The sequence below is a fragment of the Phocoena sinus genome, chromosome 20 (assembly GCF_008692025.1).
Source record: "Phocoena sinus isolate mPhoSin1 chromosome 20, mPhoSin1.pri, whole genome shotgun sequence".
NCBI lineage: Eukaryota > Metazoa > Chordata > Mammalia > Artiodactyla > Phocoenidae > Phocoena > Phocoena sinus.
This window is the reverse complement of record NC_045782.1, coordinates 40,731,089-40,752,835: the sequence shown is the minus strand read 5'-3', so window position 1 is coordinate 40,752,835 and position 21,747 is coordinate 40,731,089. Positions and strand designations below refer to the sequence as shown.

General features: G+C 49.5%; 1 protein-coding gene across 1 annotated transcript; it reads right to left on the bottom strand.

The window, feature by feature from the left end:
• Positions 1–7,962: 7,962 nt before the first annotated feature.
• Positions 7,963–17,705, bottom strand: ASB16 (ankyrin repeat and SOCS box containing 16). Its single transcript, XM_032615185.1, has 5 exons — positions 17,319–17,705; positions 14,546–14,813; positions 10,493–10,985; positions 9,633–9,746; positions 7,963–9,113 (listed from the first exon to the last, which is right to left on the bottom strand). The coding sequence occupies exons 1-5, from the start codon at positions 17,617–17,619 to the stop codon at positions 8,928–8,930; spliced, it is 1,362 nt and encodes a 453-aa protein (XP_032471076.1). The 5' UTR covers positions 17,620–17,705; the 3' UTR covers positions 7,963–8,927.
• Positions 17,706–21,747: the final 4,042 nt, after the last annotated feature.

Here is a 21,747-nt window from a genome sequence, read left to right as displayed (position 1 = left end):
CGATTGGATTTATTACTGCTCTGCAACGCGCACTGAGCTCCGGGTTAGCGGAATCAGCCGGGACTGGTCTTTCTGATCTCAAAGAGTCCAACTCAGGGCTAGTCGAGATGACAGACAAGGAGACAATTTAGTCACCAGCCGGTGCTCCGAGAATGAGGCCCCAGGTAGTGTGGAACCTTGGTAAATAAGGCAAGAAAGCATTTCAAAAGAAGGCACAGATTCATTGCAGGCTTAGGACACAGGAAAAGCAGGAGCCCCAAGAAAGACAGGGAAAAAAAGGTTCAGCTTACAAGAATTTATCCGGATTTTTGAAATTAAAATTTGTTCTAAAGACGTTTTGGGGTTTTTGCTGTTGTTTTCCGGTGAACTATTGATTGAAGTGTAAATAATGCTGACGGGAAAACTCAAAAGCGAAGAGCTCGTTAGTTTTCACCAACTGAACACATCGGTGGAAACAGGACTCAGATCAAGAAATAGAAAATGAGGGTTTCCCTGGTGGTACAATGGTTAAGAATCCTCCTGCCAATGCAGTCCACACGGATTCGAGCCCTGGTCCAGGAAGATGCCTCTTGCCGCGGAGCAACTAAGCCCGTGCGCCACAACTACTGAGCCTGTGCTCTAGAGCCCACGAGCGACAACTACTGAGCCCACGTGCCACAACTACTGAGCCCGCGTGCCACAACTACGGAAGCTCGTGCGCCTAGAGCCCGTGCTCCCCAACAAGAGAAATCACTGCAATGAGAAGCCCGCGCACCGCAACGAAGAGTAGGCCCCGCTCGCCACAACTAGAGAAAGCCCGTGCGCAGCAACAAAGACCCAAGGCAGACAAAAAGAAAGAAAGAAAGAAATAGAAAATGACCCCAGAACTGCCCTTCAGGCCTCTTCGCCACTAACTTGCAAAGAGTAGTCACTAGTATGATTTCTGTCACCATAGTTTTCTGTTTTTGTATTTTGTATAAGTGGAATCAAACAGTATGTACTCTTTGGTGTCCGGCTTCTTTTTTTCTTTTTCAGTCTTTTCTTATTGTGGTAAAATATACATGAAATTTACCATTTTAACCTTTTTTTTTTTCCAGTACGCGGGCCTCTCCCGCTGCAGAGCACAGGCTCTGGACAAGAAGGCCCAGCGGCCATGGCTTACGGGCCCAGCCGCACCGCGGCACGCGGGATCCTCCCGGACCGGGGCACGAACCCGTATCCCCTGCATCAGCAGGCGGACTCTCAACCACTGCGCCACCAGGGAAGTCCATTTTAACCATTTGTAAGTGGCTAATTCAGTGACATTAATTCACAATGTTGTGCACCCATCATCACTATCCATTTCCTTTATTTATCCCTTTCCTTTCCCTCCTCCCCCCTTTATTTCTACTTTCTGTCTCTATGAATTTGCCTATTCTAGCTATCTCATGTAAGTGGGATCATACAATATTTGTTCTTTTTTGTCTGGTGTATTTCACTTAGCATGTTTTCAAGGATCATCCACGTTATAGACCATATCATTTCATTCCTTTTTAAGGCTGAGTAATATTCCATTGTATGTATATACCACATTTTCTTTATCCATTTATCCATCAGTGGACATTTGTGTTGTTTCCACCTTTGGGGTATTATAAATAATGTTGCTGTGAGCACTGATGTACATGTATCTGTTTGAGTTCCTGCTTTCAATTCTTTTGTCTGACTTCTTTTTTTTTTTTTTTTTTTTTTTTTTTTATGCGTTACGCGGGCCTCTCACTGTTGTGGCCTCTCCCGTTGCGGAGGACAGGCTCCGGACGCGCAGGCTCAGCGGCCATGGCCCACGGGCCCAGCCGCTCCGCGGCATGTGGGATCTTCCCAGACCGGGGCACGAACCCGTGTCCCCTGCATCGGCAGGCGGACTCTCAACCACTGCGCCACCAGGGAAGCCCTGTCTGACTTCTTTTGATCAACATTATGTTTGTGAGATAAAAGGTACTGTTTCAACTTCTGCATAAATGTACGTTTTGGATTTAAAGTTTAGTGTTTTTATTGTGATGAACACAGGAGAAGGCACGGCATCATAGTACAGTTAAAGAAAATTTTGAAGAATGAGTACAGATTTACCAAGTGAAGTTCCAAATAGAACAGCAGGCTCGAGGGCTCTCAATAAATATTTGAGGGAATGAAAAAGCACTGAGTTGAACCACTGTTAATGCTTTTGAGAGTTTATTATATGCCAGATACTGTGCTAAGCACTTCACATACATTATCTCATGGAGCCCTATCAAGTACCTCATGTTGTATCCACTTTACAGATTTGGAAACTGAGGCTCAGAGAGACTAAATAATTGTCCAAGTTATGCAGTTAGTGGTATAGCTAAAGTTATCCAGTTCTCCCTCCCTCTCTCTCTCCTCCTGTCTATGTATGTGTGTGTATGTATTTTATATATATATATATATATATATATATATATATATATATAATATATAAAATATAATCTTATTGTCAATATTTGCTCCCTTACTATTTTCACTTAGCTATTACCATAAAGCATTTCACATGTCGGTGAATATTTTTGTAGCATCAGAGCACAGTTTTAAATAGCTGCTCAACAGTATTACGTTGCACTATACTTTTTTAAATTAATCATCTCACTTGGATAGACATTTAGATTGTTTTCAATATTTTGTTTTTAAACCACATTTTAATAAACATCTTTATGACAGTTATTTGTACACATCCATGATTTTTTTCCCCCTAGGGTAAATTCCAGTAAGTGGAATTACTGGGTCAAAGGATGTTCACATTTTTAAGATTTTTGATACACGGTGCCACCTTGTCCTCTAGAATGTTGTACCTATTTTCATTCCCATCAGCAGTGTGAAGAGCACCCCTTACTGTTCTCTTCCCAAAAAACAGGGTAGAGGCTAGAGAGGAACAGGGAATATTGGCGGGCCTGCGGCTTGAGAGATGTGAGACTCCTCAAGATGTTTATAAGCCAAGAGGAAAGAGCAGAGGAGAAGGGGAGAAGTGAAGATAAATGCAATCTGAGAAGGGAATAAATGAATGTGCAGAGTGGCCTCTGGAGCCAGGGAGGGCTGGGCCGATATCTGGGCTTGCCCTGCAGAGGATGTGGGAAATCTGGCTTGCCCCCTGCCCCACGTACCCAATCCATCCATCTGGGGTTAGGAACATACACTCTGTGTTCCCAAGGCTCCATGGGTTGACTTCTACCATAACATTTACCACATTACACGTCTTCTGTCTTACCAAATTCTTTGAAGGCAGGAACTGTGTTTTGTTTGTTTTTATTCCAGTATTCCCAAAGTCTATCCAATGCCTGCATGCAACGAGTACTTGATAAAAATTTATTAAATGAATGATAGATGCATTCAGAGAAGTTGGGGGAAGAGATAGGGAATTTGAGAGAGTTGTCTTCTGGCCAGAAGTGAAGTCTTTTTTTTTTTTTTTTTTTTAAGTTGAGATATAGCTGATTTACAATATTATATGATTCAGGTGTACAAAATAGTGACTCACAATTTTTATTTTATTTTTTTTTAATTTTGGCTGCTTTAGGTCTTCATTGCTGCACGCAGGCTTTGTCTAGTTGCAGTGAGCAGGGGCTACACTTTGTTGCAGTGCACAGGCTTCTCAGTGCAGTGGCTTCTCTTGTTGCGGAGCACGAGCTCTAGGCGTGCAGGCTTCAGTAGTTGCAGCACGCAGGCTCAGTAGTTGTGGCATGCAGGCTCAGTAGTTGTGGCTCACAGGTGCTCTAGAGCACAGGCTAAGTAGCTGTGGCTCGCAGGCTCTAGAGCGCAGGCTCAGTAGTTGTGGCGCACGGGCTTAGTTGCTCCGCAGCATGTGGGATCTTCCCAGACCAAGGCTCGAACCCATGTCCCCTGCATTGGCAGGCGGATTCTTAACAACTGCGCCAGCAGGGAAGCCCCATTTCACAATTTTTAAAGGTTATATTCCATTTATAGTTACTATAAAATATTGGCTATATCGCTGTGCTGTACAATATATACTTGTAGCTTTTTTATTTTATACCCAGAAGTTTGTACGTCTTAATCCCCTGCCCCTATCTCCCCCCTCTCCCTCCCCTCTTCCCACTGGTAACCACTAGTTTGTTCTCTATATCTGTGAGTCTGTTTCTTTTTTGCTATATTCACTAGTTTGTTTTATTTTTTAGATTCCACATATAAACGATATCGTACAGTATTTGTCTTTTTCTGTCTGACTTATTTCACTAAGCATAATACCCTCCAAGTCCATCCATGTTACTGCAAATGACAAAATTTCATCCTTTTTTACAGCTGAATAGTATTCAATTGTACACATGTACAATTGAATATATATCTGTACAGTTGAATATTCAATTGTGTATATATACGATTGAATGTATATATACACAATCGAATACTATATATATATATATATATCTATCACTTTTTTTATCCATTCATCTATTGATGGACACAGGTTGCTTCCATATCTCGGCTATTGTAAATAATGTTGCTATGAACACTGGGGCGCATGTATCCTCTTGAATTAGTGTTTTCATTTTCTTTGGATATATACCCAGGAGTGTAATTGCTGGATCATATGGCAGTTCTATATTTAATTTGGAGGACCCTCCATACTGTTTCCCACAGCGGCAGCACAAATTTACATTCCCACCAACAGTGCACAAGGGTTCCCTTTTCTCCACACCCTCAGCAACATTTATTATTTTGATCTCTTTGATGATGGCCATTCTGACAGGTGTGAGGTGATACCTCACTGTAGTTTTGATTCACATTTCTCTGATTATTACTGATGTTGAGCATCTTTTCCTGTGCCTGTTGGCCATCTGTATGTCTTCTTTGGAAAAACGTCTATTCAGGTCTCCTGCCCATTTTTTAATCAGGCTGTTTCTTTTTCTTTTTTTTTGATGTTGAGTTGTATGAGCTGTTTATATATTTTGGGTATTAACTCCTTATCGGTCGTAATCATTTGCAAATATTTTCTCCCATTCAGTAGCTTGTCTTTTTGTTTTGTCAATGGTTTCCTTTTCTGTGCAAAAGCTTTTAAGTTTAGTTAGCTCACCAGAGGTGAAGTCTTAAGATAGCCATGGCGGTGAGGAAAATGGATAGAAGGGAAGAAGGAAGAATTGGCTGGGGATGCGGATCTGCTTGGAATATCCTTGGAATGCTCAGCAGCTGGGATGAAGGGGTGGGAAAAGTGGAGGTTGAGTCTGACAAGGATGCGTTTTGTGAGTGTGTACAGCAAAGGACAGGATGCAGTTGAGTTAAGGGTGTTTTGAAAGAGGGGCTTTCAGGGTTAGGTTTTTGAGGGTGGAGGAATTATGAGAGGAAAAGAGAGGAAAGAAAGAAGCCTGCAGTTGGGACTATATCACTGCCCAAAGTTGCTCTCTCACATATAATAATAATTTAAAATTAACAGAAGATTTTAAGGGATCTTAGCTCCCTATCTGTTTATTTTTCCTAAACTATTGAACTTGGGTATTTTTATACCTTTAAGCGCAATTATGATGGCTATAGAATGGTGAATGTATCTGTAAATCCTGGATGGTGCCTTAACTAAATGTTTATAGTAAATCCGTCCTGTAAAAAAATCAAAAAGTGCTCCTTCCCTAACCGCTAGATGCTATTTGTTTCGTGTTTGCCTATTTGCTAGGCAAAAAGGTGTCTGTTCCTTTAATTTGCATTCATTGGATTACTAGTGAGTTTTTGCACGTCTGTCATGTTCCGTCAACCACCTTGTAAATTAATAGTTTAGGCCTTATGCCTTTTCTTCCCTTCAATTTTTTTTTTAAATTTCACAAGGATCCATGGGGGATCCTTTACAAAGGGGGATCCCTTTGTAAAAAATTCAAATGCAGACCATAAAAAGCCCCACTGGCACAGTCCCTCTCCCCTCCCCAGAGGGAAATATTTGGGAACCTGCCTTCCAGGCCTTTTTCTATTCCTCTCTAATCATGGGGCTTGGTTTTGTTTGCTGTACATGTTGTATTCCAACCTTGGTAACAGTCTTGGTAATCTTTCCAAGGCAGTACATATGCTGGTCACTTGGAATCCCTCCCCAGTTTTCTCCTGCTGTGGGTACTACCCTTTGTAAGGACTGAATTGTATTCCATAGTGTGGATTTGTTTACCATTTCCCACATGTTGAGTTGTTGCTAGCTAGGCTGGGATGAATATTCCTGTGTGTACCAGCCTTTTGTATAACTGGGGAGCAATTTAAGGGCACTGCTCTTGCCCACTGAAGAGGCAATTTCCTTTCTGACCCACAGGATAAGCAAGAACTTATGTCTCCATATCTTCACAGGCACTGCATTTTATCAATCTTTAAAATGTCCCCTGGGAATCCCCTGGCAGTCCAGTGGTTAGGACTTGGTGCTTTCACTGCAGTGGCCTGGGTTCAGTCCCTGGTCAGGGAAGTAAGATCCTGCAAGCCACCAAAAAGTCCCTCAATCTAGTAGGAGAATTATATCTTACTGTTGTTTTAATTTGCATTTCCCTAATTACTGGTGAGGTTGAGCATGACCATTCACTGCCTTGACAGATATTTGAGTGTCCACTCTCTGCAAGGCATTGTACAAGCACCAAGTCAGCAATGGTGAATGAAACAGATGTCATTCCTGCCCTTACAAATCAAGGAAATGAAATCTTTTAGTGGCAGTTACTTTTTCAACATTTTGCCTTTTACTTGTGTTTTTGATTCGGTGCTTTTATAACTAAATTTAAATTTTTTCTGTATCCAGACCGATGAGTCTTTTCTTTTATGCTTTTATCCTGGAAAATCTTCTCTTACCCCAAATCAGATACATAATCACATGCATCTTTTGGGTTTCCTTTAAGCAGGTATTTGTCATTGTAAATATGACAGAAAAGGCCACGCTCGCTAGGGTCTGCCTGCTGTAAAGGGGGAGACAGCTCGACATCCTCCCCTGAGAGTGAGGCTCCTGGCGTGGCCCCAGGACTAGAGAGGATTTCCCTCTCTTCTCTCGGGCTTTTTGGATCTGTGAAATTAAAGCAAAAATTTCACCTAGAAAGGAGATGGTGCTGCTCTGCGTAACGAGGTAAAAGGCTGTCTTCATGTTGGTGAAAGGAAAACCCGCAGATACAACTTTCCACGGAGGAGGGGAGGCTGGGCAACAACTGCAGGAGGCCGACCCAGGACTCCTGATACATCTCTACCGTGTGACTCCAAGTGGTAATTACAGTGGAGAGCCCAGGGTCCCTCACCTCAGCAAAGGGACAGGAGAACAGCCACCTCCTCCAGGGGGTACTACAGGCTCAGGGTCTGGGAGAGTTCCTGTGTTGTTCTTACACTCTTTCTCCTATCACAAGAGTAACAACTGCTCAGTGCAGAAAACCTGGGAACCACAGAAGGGTACAAAGAGGAGGAATAAACATGTAGCGATAGGTATCTCAGCCACATTTCAACCTAACAGTCACACTTTTGTTCTGTGCACAAATCATTTATTTGCATTCATAAAAACTGGCTTTGGGCTTCCCTGGTGGCGCAGCGGTTGAGAGTCGGCCTGCCGAGGCAGGGGACACGAGTTCGTGTCCCGGTCCGGGAAGATCCCACATGCCGCGGAGCGGCTGGGCCCGTGAGCCATGGCCGCTGAGCCTGCGCGTCCGGAGCCTGTGCTCCGCAACGGGAGAGGCCACGACAGTGAGAGGCCCGTGTACCGCAAAACAAAAACAACAACAAAACAAAACAAAAGAAAACGAAAACTGGCTTGGCCTAAAAAGCTTCCTCTTAAAGATGAATGGTGGTGGGCTTCCCTGGTGGCGCAGTGATTAGGAGTCCGCCTGCCGATGCAGGGGACACAGGTTCGTGCCCCGGTCCGGGAAGATCCCACATACCGCGGAGCAGCTGGGCCCGTGAGCCATGGCCGCTGAGCCTGCGCGTCCGGAGCCTGTGCTCCGCAACGGGAGAGGCCACAACAGTGAGAGGCCCTCGTACCGAAAAAAAAAAAAAAAAAAAGATGAATGGTGGTACTTTTGACTCTGGGACCAGAGGAGGAAGTGAGAGGGAAAGAAGGGAAAGCTGGTGGCTGGTCCTCCTGGCACAGACCCTCAAAGACCATGGGTGCGGTGACCACAGTTTAAGATACTGTGCATCACTGAGGGGTGAGGAAAACCACCCAGTGCAACCACCCAGAAGGCTCTGCAGAAAGAGGGCTATTAGGCCAAGTCTTGGGGATCAAATCAGCTTCAACCAGGGCAAAAAAATGTGGGAAGGGTAGACCAAGCAGAGGGAACAGCATGCAGATGCCTGGAAGCAAAGGGGAGCAGGTCATATCCAGCAACCGGTAACTAGTTTGCTAAGGCTGAGTTACAGGCATCTTAGAAGGGAGAAGGCGGATCACGAGGCCAGGGAGCTTGGCGGAGGCAGGGGCTAGAAGGTTTGTCTGCCTTGTTAAGTTTTTATTTTAGCCTGAAGGTGGTGTGGAGCCACTGAAGGGCATCATCAGAGTTCTGATTCCCAAAGATCGTCCCAACATCCTTGCACGGCATGGGTTTCAAGTCCAGTCAGTGAAGTCCTCCCTTGAAGTGACAAAAGCAGGACGGGCATTGGCAGTACTGCTAGAGGCAGAGCCTGTCACTCTTTAGGAGTCTGAACAGGTACATGGGTAGCAGGTCTCGGGACAACAAAGATCACTTCCTCCTGGCTTGGGGCCTGCCTGGATGGAGGGGCCATCATCCACTTAGGCGAAGGAGGAAGATGCAGACGACAAAGGCTGAGTCTGCAGACCTTCCCATGGGAGAGAGGAGCTGAAGTTCAGGTCGAGCTGGAGGTCAGCGGGTGGCTCAAGAAGCCAGTAGAGGGATGAGCTGGCCCCAGCGGACATGCAGAGTGTGGATAAGAAGCCAGGGACTGGTCCTCCAAGGTTGCGGGGGACAACTGACGGAGGGGGCAGGACAAGCTCTGGGAGCAGCTGGGCACGGGGCTCACTGGATACACCCCTCCACACGCAGCAGCAGGTAGTCCCTGAGGAGCGGGGGCAGGGGGAGGCGGGCGGCAGCCTGTCGGCAGCGGCTACCCAGCTGAGCACGTATGGCCAGCCGGGCCAGGTGCTGCAGCCGCCTCGGCTGATTCGCCATGCACAGGGCCGAGCTGTAGAAGGCTTCGTGCTCCTAGATGGGGAGTGGAACAGGGTCAGATGGCCCAACGCCCTGACTTTGCCCTTCCATCTGGGGGTGACCTAGTGGTGGGGCCCTGGGATTTTGCAACCTGCACCCACCTGGGCGTTTGGCTCATCTTGAAGGACTCAGATTCAGAAGCAAAGGCCCTGCAGGGGTCATGGGAGCTGGGACCACACTGCAGAGCAGGGTCTCAGCCATGTCTGCACCCACCCCCACTCCAAAGATACTGGCACAGTGCCCACTCAGTCAGAGATGCCTGATAGCTGTCTATACTGATGCAGGTAAGAGAAAGGCTAGAGAGTTGTGTGCAACTGAAGGTTGTCCTGAGCTTCCGGGGGCAGGGGTACCCTGGAACCCAGAGGTTTCACTCTGCCCATCCTCTTCCCACCCAGGGTCCCTCTTGCTCCTGCCTCCAGGAAGCCCACCCTGGAGGGACAGGCCTGGGGCTCATCCTTCCTCTCCATCTCCCCCAGAGCCCAGGAAGGAGCTGTGCTCATGGGGCGGACTTACCTGCCACAGCTCTGGAAGCACTGCCTCAACCCAGGTATCACAGGATGGAACACAAGGGTAGGCATTAAGCAGGACTTCCAGGGCTCGAGGGAAGTTGGCACAGTGTCTCAGCATCTAGAAATCAAAAGAGAGTCTCAGGGCTTTCCTGGTGGCGCAAGTGGTTGAGAGTCCGCCTGCCAATGCAGGGGACACGGGTTCGTGCCCCGGTCCGGGAAGATCCCACATGCCGCGGAGAGGCTGGGCTTGTGAGCCATGGCTGCTGAGCCTGCGTATCCAGAGCCTGTGCTCCACAACGGGAGAGGCCACAACAGTGAGAGGCCCGCGTACCACAAAAAAAAAAAAAAAAAAAAGGGAGTCTCAGACTAGAAAACAAAAGAGGGTCTCAGGGGTACCATGCCTCTACCAACCAGCCTGGGCCAAAGCCCCACTCACATCCAAATCTGTTCTTTTTTTGCCTGCCCACATGCCATGCAGGATCTTAGTTCCCTGACCAGGAATCGAATCCGTGACCCCTGCAGTGGAAGCGCAGCGGCTTAACCACCGGACTCCCAGGGAAGTCTCACATCCAAATTTGAGAGGCCAGGATCTGAGTCCCTCCTCATCCTTTTCTAGCCTCAGTTTACCCTACCTTCAAGTGTGCTCCAACCTCCTGGTCCCAGCCAGTTTCCTTGGGGGCTGTTTTTCTCCCTTAGACACCCTCTCCCATAGCCCTCACTGGTCCTTCCCAAAAGGGGGACAGATCTCTGGCCCAGAGAGCGGGCTTTCTGTCTCTTAGCCTCTCTCCCTGGAGGCTGGGCAATTCCAGCTCCAGGCATCCCCCTCCCGTCAGGAGTCTTCTTTCACAGGCCCTCCCTGCGCACCTCAGGTCGCACAGGCTGGGCCCCGTAGTCCAGCAGGGCAGCAAAGAGGATCTCGGGCTCCCAGTTGGGGGCGTCCTGGACGGACTGCAGCGCGCAGTCCATAGGCGTTTCGCCCGCCCCATTGGCAACTGCAGCGCAGGCCCCGTGGTGCAGCAGCAGCTCAGCCAGGCCCCCGCAGCCGTTGGCACAGGCGTTGTGCAGCGGCGTGTGGCGTTTGCGCCCTGCCGCCCGGGCATCTGACCCGGCTTCCAGGAGCCGGCGCACGGTGGCCTGGTGCTGCCGACTGCTGCCCGGGCCCTCGGCCCCCGCGCACGCGGCGTTCAGGGCCGTCTCGCCCTGGCTGGTGCGCAGGTTCACGTCGGCGCCGTGCTCCAGGTAGAGAGCCACGTGCTGCTCCAGGCCCCGTGCCGCCGCCACGTGCAGGGGCGTCACCTCGCTGTCCTGCACCGCCAAGTTCACGGTTGCTCCCGCCTCCAGCAGCTGCTTGGCGCACCTGGAGGCAGGGTACGAGGCCCTTGAGGCAAATCCTGAGGGACCAGGCCTGGCCTGGGACCCCCTCAGCCTGCTGTCATCCCTGACCCCTTCTTCCCACCTCTCTTGGCTCAAGCGAGCCTGGCGCCCACCGCCAGACTCACAGAAGCCCCATGACAGAGAGCAAAGCTGGAAGGCCCATCCAAGTCACTGGGAGCATTGCAGTTTTCAGCCCAGAAAAGTTGTGGTGCAGCCCAGGACATACAGCAAGTTAGTGACTGCGGAGGAATTAATACTCACTGCCTCAGACCGTCCCTCCCGGAGTCTAACCTGACTCCCCTATCAGATAGGGACCCCAAGGCCTTGTTCTGAATCACTTGTCAGTGGTCTCCTAACATTTTTTTTTAATTAGCCCTATTTTATTTTATTTTATTTATTTATTTATTTTTGCGGTACGCGGGCCTCTCACTGCCGTGGCCCCTCCCGCCGCGGAGCACAGGCTCCGGACGCGCAGGCCCTGCGGCCATGGCCCACGGGCCCAGCCGCTCCGCGGCATGTGGGATCCCCCCGGACCAGGGCACGAACCCGTGTCCCCTGCATCAGCAGGCGGACTCCCAACCACTGCGCCACCAGGGAAGCCCTTCTCCTAACATTTTGAAAGCACAAAAAGTTTTGAAAACCCACTAATGTGTACACTGTGAAGCATAGAAAATTAAGGAGTATGACCCCCAAAGAAAACAGAAATAGAAGTCCTAATTAGTAAAAAAAAAAAAAAAAAAAGTCGTAATTAGTATTTTCTTCCTGTCTCCAAACATGAAGACCACCTTTCTCAGCCAGCCACACCCACTCCAGCAAAGGAAGGCACTTGGGTCCCGCTTACTTCACTTTCCCCTGGAGAAAACAAACAAAACCAAACAACAAAAACCAGATTTTAGGGAGCACGTGTTTCACAGGTGTTTCATAGGTCAGAACGCTGTTGAGGCAGATATGCATCATTCCCCACCTCGGGGTAAACCAAACATGCTGCAAACGAAATTAATATGCATCATTCACCACCTCGGGGTAAACCAAACATGCTGCAAACGAAATTAATGACGGCACTAAACTAACAGTCATTTAAAAAGCCAGAATGGTAGCCACTGGAAACTCAGGAGCAGATCCATCGGCCCCATCGAAACCCTGATGAAAAAGTATCCTTCCCCCAAATGGCCAGCATTCCAGCTCCCTTCAGTGCGCATGTCCGGTAGGCACTTTGCTCAGTGGCCAAGCTCTCAGTAGCAGCCAGCCAGCCACAAACTACTTAATTTATTACCTCGGTAAGTTCTAATCATAGACTCATTTCTGTTTCTATATACTAAATTTAAATAACTCCAAGAAGCTCGCTCAGTAGGGTTCCAGTAAGCGAAACCATTCTCAGTTCACTTCAAAGGATCAAGTGTGCTGGAAGGTGCACCACATGCCTATAAGACCTCAAGAAAGGACTGGGTCCATCACTGATCTAGAACTACATGGGTAGATTCCAGCACGTGGGCTGTGGAACGCCTTTCAGGAGCCCTTGATTCCTTGCCCCCGCCAGCCTTGTCAGTGGACCTGACTTGTCAAAGTGCAAATACCTTCATGTAGGGTGTGGCCAAGAAACTGTTGACCTTAAAAAGGTGGGAAGAGGAAGCGTCCTTCACACTAAGATTGGGAAACACTGAGCTAGATCTTTCTTGATGCCTAACCTCAAAATAGCTAGGAATGTGGCTGCAGAGGGTTCCCAGGGAATAGGAGACTGCAGTTGGGACAGGGTTTTTCCAAAAAGCAATAGGGCTTCTGCCTACTGGGCTTAGCTGATGTGACCTTGGACAAGTCACTAAACCTTTCTGAGTCTCAGTTTTTTCACCATAGAATGAGACCTGTCTCAGGATAGAAAGCCCAGAGATAAACCCACGTACCTATGGTCAACTAATCTATGACAAAGAAGGCAAGGATATACAATGGAGAAAAGACAGTCTCTTCAATAAGCGGTGCTGGGAAAACTGGACAGCTACATGTAAAAGAGTGAAATTAGAACACTCCCTAACACCATACACAAAAATAAACTCAAAATGGATTAGAGACCTAAATGTAAGACTGGACACTATAAAACTCTTAGAGGAAAACACAGGAAGAACACTCTGACATAAATCACAGCAAGGTCTTTTTTAATCCACCTCCTAGAGTAATGGAAATAAAAACAAAAATAAACAAATGGGACCTAATGAAACTTAAAAGCTTTTGCAAAGCAAAGGAAACTACAAGACAAAAAGACAACCCTCAGAATGGGAGAAAATATTTGCAAACAAATCAATGCACAAAGGATTAATCTCCAAAATATAAAAACAGCTCATGCAGCTCAATATTAAAAAAACAAACAACCCAATCCAAAAATGGGCAGAAGACCTAAATAGACATTTCTCCAGAGAAGACATACAGATGGCCAAGAAGCACATGAAAACCTGCTCAACAACACGAATTATTACAGAAATGCAAATCAAAACTACAATGAGGTATCACCTCACACCAGTTAGAATGGGCATCATCAGAAAATGTACAAACAACAAATGCTGGAGAGGGTGTGGAGAAAAGGGAACCCTCTTGCACTGTTAGTGGGAATGTAAATTGATACAGCCACTATGGAGAACAGTATGGAGGTTCCTCAACTAACTAAAAATAGAATAACCATGTGACCCAGCAATCCCACTACTGGGCATATACTCTAAGAAAACCATAATTCAAAAAGATGGGGCTTCCCTGGTGGCACAGTGGCTGGGAGTCCGCCTGCTGATGCAGGGGACGCGGGTTCGTGCCCCAGTCCGGGAGGATCCCACGTGCCGCGGAGCCGCTGGGCCCGTGAGCCATGGCCTCTAAGCCTGCGCGTCCGGAGCCTGTGCCCCGCAACTTGAGAGGCTGCAGCAGTGAGAGGCCCGCGTACCGCAAAAAAAAAAAAAAAAAAAAAAAGACACATGCACCCCAACGTGCATTGCAGCTCTATGTACAATAGCCAGGTCATGGAAGCAACCTAAATGCCCATCGACAGACGAATGGATAAAGATGTGGTACATATATACAATGGAATATTACTCAGCCATGAAAAGGAACGAAATTGGGTCATTTGTAGAGACGTGGATGGATCTAGAGACTGTCATACAGAGTGAAGTAAGTCAGAAAGAGAAAAACAAGTATCATATATTAACGCATATATGTGGAACCTGGAAAAATGGTACAGATGAACTGGTCTGCAGGGCAGAAATAGAGACACAGATATAGAGAACAAACGTACGGACACCAAGGGGGGAAAGTGGCTGGGAGGGGGGTGGTGGTGGTGGTATGAATTGGGAGATTGGGATTGACATGTATACACTAATACGTATAAAATAGATAACTAATAGGAACCTGCTGTATAAAAAAATAACTAAAATAAAATTCAAAGAAAAAAAAAAGAATGAGACCTGTCTCCCATGATGTTGTGAGGACATGTGTTTCTGGCATGTGAGCTGGAGACACACACACATACCCACACACCCCCTCCCAAAACCGTCTCAGCCCCTGGGCACCTACTGTAAGGACTCAGGGGTTGTGCAGAGGTGCAAGGGTGTCGTGCCTTCCTCAGACAACACATTGACCTTGGCACCGAAGGTCAGCAGCAAATGCACACAGTCGGACTGGGCCCGGGCACAGGCCTCGTGCAAGGCGGCCCGGCCCCCAACCCGGGCGTCCAACTCAGCTCCCCGCCGGATCAGGTAGCGGGCGCAGTCGGTGTGGCCTCGGGCAGCAGCAATGGTGAGGGGTGTCGTATGCTTGGCTTTGGGGGTCAGCACCCAGAACCCTGGGGGGAGCAGGCAGTGTTAAGGGGGGTGGGTATGAGGCTGGCAGGCAGGGCAGGCTGTCATGTACAACTGACGCTGCCCTGCCTTCTGTACGCCTGGCTGAGCACAAACCCTGTGCTCGTCTGTACCTGTGGAGAGGGGCTTGCTCAAGCCCCCAGCTGAGAGTGTAAATTGGAACAGCCTTTTAGAACAGTTTGTCAGTCTATAACAAAACGTAACACGTGGGTCATAGGAAAAACATTTAATTGCTCTTTTTTTTCTTCTTTTTTTGGCCACACCGAGAGGCTTGTGGGATCTTAGTTCCTCGACCAGGGATCGAACGCTGGCCCCAGCAGTGAGAGCGCCGAGTCCTGGCCACTGGACTGCCAGGGAATTCCCTTAATTGCTCTTTAAAACCACAAGGGCAGCTAAGGAGGGTGAATCCTGTTAGGGAAACCTCTGGGTCTTTGAGCTGCTGGTGGAGTCCTTGGCTCTTTTTTTTTTTTTTTTTTTTTTTTTTTTTTTTTGCAGTACGCGGGCTTCTCACTGTTGTGGCCTCTCCCATTGCGGAGCACAGGCTCCGGACGCGCAGGCCCAGCGGCCACGGCTCACGGGCCCAGCCGCTCCGCGGCATGTGGGATCCTCCCAGACCGGGGCACGAACCCGCGTCCCCTGCATCGGCAGGCGGACTCTCAACCACTGCGCCACCAGGGAAGCCCCCTTGGCTCTTTTAACTTGGGCGCTCTGGTGTTGGGAAGGGGAGGGAGTTACACACAGGAGGGCCTGGAACTGACTCAGGGAGTGGCCAGAGCAGAGCTGAAGAAGTCCTAGGATGCTCCTGGGGTGGGGAGGGTGGCATGGAAATGGGGGGAAGGGCGGAGAGGGAGGATAAGAGATGGAGGTAGAGAAAAGAAGAGTGGGAAGAGGGGTCGATCACGGGACTGGTGTTGAATCCGAATTGTAGAAATCGCCAAGGTCTTGTTCGAAGGACACAGATGGCTAATATCCTGCTGTCAGTTGTTTGCATTGTAGCTAAGCAAATCCCTGGGTTTCCTAAATCTTGGGTAAAGCATGTTTTGTTTTTTATTAGGATTGAAATTAAGGCCAAGTTCCATTTGGGAGATGGAGATGGTGGACATGCTGGAAGAGGAGACCAGGGTGCCCTGGGTGGGGTCACATCTCTAACAGTTGAAGGAATTTGGCCTGGTGGTGACCGTGAGAGCATAAGCTCTCCAAGGATTTTTTTTTTTTTTTTTTTTTTTTTTGCATTATGCGGGCCTCTCACTGTTGTGGCCTCTCCCGTTGAGGAGCACAGGCTCCGGACGCACAGGCCCAGCGGCCATGGCTCACTGGCCCAGCCGCTCCACGGCATGTGGGATCTTCCTGGACCGGGGCACGAACCCATGTCCCCTGCATCGACAGGCGGACTCTAAACCACTGTGCCACCAGGGAAGCCCATCTCCAAGGATTTTGAACCCCCATATCCATGGGTGGGGTGTGAGGCAATCTCCTGTCAATCTTTTTTTTTTTTTTTTTTTTTTTTTGCGGGGGTGGTTTCTTTTCTCCTGCCTAAGAACAGGGCAATCATTTGGTTTACATGGACAAACCTTCTGGTCAGAATAGCTCCTAAGGAAAATCATCGAACAAGTACACAAAGGTGTTGGTCATACTGTTATTTAAAATAGTTTTTTTTTAAAAAGGAAACCTAGGGACTTCCCTGGTGGTCCAGAGGGTAAGACTCCATGCTCCCAATGCAGGGGGCCTGGGTTCGATCCCTCGTTGGGGAACTAGATCCTGCACGCATGCCGCAACTAAGAGTTCGCATGCCTCAGCTAAGAAGTCTGCATGCCACAACTAAGACCAGGTGCAGCCGAAATAGATAAATAAATAATAAATAAATAAATATTTTTAGCTATAAATAAATAAAACAAAAAAGAAGCCTAATCTAACCAATCTATTTGGGGGCTAGTTATATAAATCATGGCACGCCCATACAATAGAATTTATGCACCTATTTAAATTATTACGTGGGGAATTCCCTGGCGGTTCAGTGGTTAGGACCCTGAGCGTCCAGTACCGAGGGCCCAGGTTCAATCCCTGGTTGGGGAACTAAGATCCCGCAAGCCGCGCGGCATGGCCAAAAAAAAAAAAAAATTATGTGGACTTATGGTTATTGACATAGAAAGATGTTACATGAAAAAAAACAGGCTATAAATAGCATCTGGAGTATAATTTCATTCTATGAAAGAAAAAATATTCACGCGTGGAGATACATCCAGAGAAACAATTGCATTCAAATACAACTGTTCCTGTGTAAGTCATATAACATGTTACTATAACTTGAAATCTGAAAAGACATACAAATCACTAAGTATGCCTCATCTCTGTTTAGGAGGGAGCTGGAATCGGCAGTGGGAAGCGATGGGCTAGTCTATGGTCTGGAGGGGGGCGATGGGGCCCAGGCACCCCCCCACCCTCCCCTCCTCCCTCTCCCTCCTCTTTTACCCCCACCGGGTGCTCCCTACCCTGTTCGGCTGACCAGGCCAGCTGGTTGCTCACTGTCTCCACAATCATGTTGGCAGCGCCTTCATCTTGGAACAGGGCTTGGATCTGTTGCAGGTCACCGGAGAACAGGGCATTGTGCACAGCTGGGTCCCGGCAGGAGCGGCGCGGCCTAGTGAGTTGGGCCCGGGAACTCGGGGGGCACCTTTGGCTCTGGTACTGCTGGGCTGCAGCCCGCCGCCGGTCCTCCCATTCCAGCCACTCCCGCTTCAGGCGGAGAGAGCGCAGGGTGGAGGAGGTGAAGCGGAAGGTCTCCCCTGCCATGGGGAGGGATCCAGGGGTCTGGGCAGCGGCAGCTGGGCAGAGCAGGTTCCCTCGGCCCGACTGTCACCCTTGCTCTGAGGAGCCACCCTGCCCCCAACCCGTGACCCAGAGAAAGGAGCAGCTGAGGCTATAAATAGGCCCTTTGCTGTTCTGGTAAACACAGTTTGCCCAGAGTCATGATCTTGGTGCAGAGAAAGTGTTGGGTCAACCCCCAGCCCGCGGCTAGGGACAGCCCCTGCCCCTGCAGATACCCTCCAGCTGGGGAGCCGGCCCTCAGCTGAGCTCCAGGTCCACACCTCCCACTTCTCTGGAGTGAGCATCTTGGGTTGGCAGGGTCCGAGGTGAGTGAAACAGTCAGTCAGGGAAATGGACGGGACAGGGTCTCTCTGATGTTGGCCGGAGGTCAGACCCCTGCCCAGGAAATAAGGGCAGGTGAAGTCAGAGTTTGAACACCTCCTCTTGGCATCTGCACATACACGCACAGGGCTTAACAGTACTTAAATCACTTTTATATCCATCTTCACTCAGGTGACCATACGTATTTTCTGGCTTGCCGGGTAAACAGCAAGCTTGATTTTGACAATAAATTATGTGGTCGGGCTGATTATCACAGTGTGAGCGTCTCTGAGATGGGTGGTCTTGTTTCTGTTTTACTGATGAGGAACTCAAGGCTTAGCGAGGTGAGACCACTTGCTCAAGGTCACAGCTCGTGACGGGGGAGCCAGACGAGGACCACAGTGGGTCTGACTCTGCAGATGGTGCACTTTGGTGAGAGCCTCTCCCCACCTTCCAAGCAGGACAGAATGGTCCCTAACACGGCCTTTAATGCGTCTCGGTTAGGGTTTTTTTTTTTTTCCCCGCAGCTCCTAAAAGGGCTTACATGCCTGCCTGAGGAGGACCAAGGGCTTGACCTCCCAACTCTGGGGACCAAGGAGACCTTCAAGCCACAAACCCACTCACTCCAAGTGGCTGTGCTTCCACGAGCCTCTAGGGGGAAGAATGAGGCCGTGAAACAGCGCTAGGTGCTGGCTGCCGAGCAGTGAAGGGGAGGGCAGGAGGGAGGTCAGCCCTGGCCCCAGAAGCTCTCCTCAGCCAGTGGATGGTGGGGCAGCCCCTTGGCCCCTCAGGGTCCGTCTGTCCCCATCCCACCCTGGCTGCAGGCCATGGCTGCCCCGGTACACACACCACACACACACACACACACACACACACACACACACACACTTTCCCGGTACACACACACATACACACAAATTTTCCAGCTCCCATTCTCCCATTTTCAGTTACCATCTCAAGGCCTTTAACCTGGACCAGCCCTGCCTCCTACCTGGTGTTCCCTCCTCTGGCCACAACCCCTCTGCTCCACTGCCCAAACGGAAGGATCTATCTAAACAGTTCATTTCCTAGCTTGAAAACGTCTGCTGACTTCCAAGCCCTGCCCTTTCCCACTAAGCCCCATGCCCTGGTTTGGCCTCACATCAGGCAGCTGTGCCCTCACGGATCCTCGCCTTTCCCTGCCGTTCCCTCTGCTTGGAATTCCCTCCTGACTCATCCCTCAAAGTCCACCTCAAAGGTCACCTGCGGTGGGAGACACCTGCTCAGGTCGCCCACCCCTGCGGTTCCAGCCACCCCCCAATCCGTGCTCCTGGAGGACCTTCCGTGTGCTTTGTCAAGCCCCTGTCCCCAGGTACCGTGGACCACAGCCTGCTGCGCTGGATACGGGCTCCAGAGCAGGACCTGAACGGATTCAGTTGGGGTTCTGGTACCCAGCAGGGCCTGGCACACAGTAGATCTTGTCGTGGTGCTGAGGAGCCCTTGGCTTGTCGTGGGCCGGCCTCTCATGTGTAGCACGTTGACTGAGGGCCCCTGTTCTCCGCCGGAGCAGACACTCATCTGCCTGCCCAAGTGGGTGGCAGCAGCCTGGGCTGTTTCCAGCTCTGCCCTTACCCTGCTGTTCACCCACTCTGGCCCCAGCCTCTTTGTGGTATTCCAGGGTGGGGGATCCCAGAGGAGGAATGAGATCATGCCCAGCGAGGGCTTGGAGATCCTCAGAGAATGGCGCCCGTTCGATGTTTTAACTGCCCTGCCAACAGCCCAGCTGAGCACCCGGAGCTGGACTCCCAGGGTTGGGAGCTGGCAAAATGCGATGGGGCCAAGAGGGGCCTTCTCGCGAGGCTCACGGTAGTCATGGTCAGTGGGGCCTGAGGCTGTTCTGACCTCCCCAGCCTCTCTGCAGCCTCTTGTCACAGGCCTGAAGGTGCCCTGACTGCAGATCAGTCCTCAGAGGTACCTAAGTTCAGTCCCCTATCCTTAGCCTTAACTTCCTGAGGCCTTTACTTCAACCCACACGTGAACCCACAGGGAGCCCAGTTTTACTGGCAGGAACAGTGCCAGGCAACTGGATACCCAGCCTGCCTTCTGGGAGCTCAGAGCCTGTGGCGGGGAATGAAGCACACAAGAAACCAGGGCATCTGTCAGGATCGTGAGCAGTAGAGACCAGAGCTCAAGGGGGCTGAGTGCGGGTGGGCACCGCAGGCCAGGGACATGGCTGAGTTAGGTGCAGGAAGACCACCCGGCATGGATGGGCGGCTCCGGCCCAGATCTAAGCTACAGAGGTGGAGCTGGGGAGTTAGCAGCACGGGGAAGAGAAAGAAGTGCATGGTGTGCTCAGGTAGGAAGACCCAGTGAGAGTGTGAAAGGGGTGCTGGTGAATTAGCCCCTCCTTGTTCCTGGGCTTGGGCCACAAAAGCCTTCTAGAACAGAGCCCCACTGCCACCAGGAGCCAGCTGAACATGGAGTTCTTAAAGCACTTGTTCACTTCAGCTTTGAGACTGGGATCCGTGGGATCAGCTTTTCTTTGGAAAAAGGGAGACTAACACCTTCTCCCAGAGCCGTACCAAGCCCATTGGAGGTCCTGACTCACAGCTGCCTGGTGAAGGCTGGCTGTCAAACTGGGGTCTTTAACCCACACCCCCTCAACCATGTGTTGAGAGAATCTTCCTTTCCTCCCTTCATTCCAGAAAGGAAAACAAGGTTGGTTGGCAACTTGGTATAATTAGACCTTTTACACCCCACCCATGACCCTCGTCCAATTCTTGCCTGAAAAGCGGTACAGAGAAGCTACAGTGGTGAAGAGTTGCTTGGCAACAAAATAAATAAAGTAGTAGTGGACTCTAACCCAAAGTATAAAATAAATATCCATGAGTCCATACTGATATAAATGGGTGGTTGAACAAAAGATAAGGGAAAACAGACCAATCTCCCATGCAGAAGAATTCCAAATAATCCATGTAGATATTCTGCCCTTAAGAAGGCAGAACAGGGGCTTCCCTGGTGGCGCAGTGGTTGAGAGTCCGCCTGCCGATGCAGGGGACACGGGTTCGTGCCCCGGTCCGGGAAGATCCCACATGCCGCGGAGCGGCTGGGCCTGTGAGCCATGGCCGCTGAGCCTGCGCGTCCGGAGCCTGTGCTCCGCAACGGGAGAGGCCACAACAGTGAGAGGCCCGCGTACTGAAAAAAAAAAAAAAAAAGAAGGCAGAACATAACTCCTCATTCCTTAAGTGTGGGCAGCAGAGTGAATTCCTTCCAAAGGGTATCGTGCGTAAAGGGAGAAAAAGAGTAACTTGACAGTGGAGAAATCTGGCCAATCTGACAAACCCTACTTCAGCCAGGTGATCAAGGTCAACACCAACCCTTGATATGATGTGATGAGAAAAGCACCTTACCTCTGAGGTCTTCCTCCCCCAAACACATAACCCCAGTCTAATCATGAAGGCACACCAGACAAATTCCCATAGAGGGACATCCGACAACATGCTGGACCTGCGCTCCTCGAAGCTGTCGAGGTCATTAAGAAACAAGGAGAGTTGGAGAAACTACCACAGCCAAGGGACATGATGGCTAAATGTAACGTGAGATCCTGGAAGAGAAAAAGGACATCAGGGGAAAACTGAGTAATGTGAATAAAGTATGGAATTCAGTTAATAATAATGTATCAATACTGGTTCTTTAGTTGAAACAAATCTACCATACTAATGTAAGATGGCAGCAATAGGGGAGACTGGGTGTGGGGTATATGAGAACTCCCTGTAACATCTTTGCAATAATTCTATAAATCTAAAACTGTCT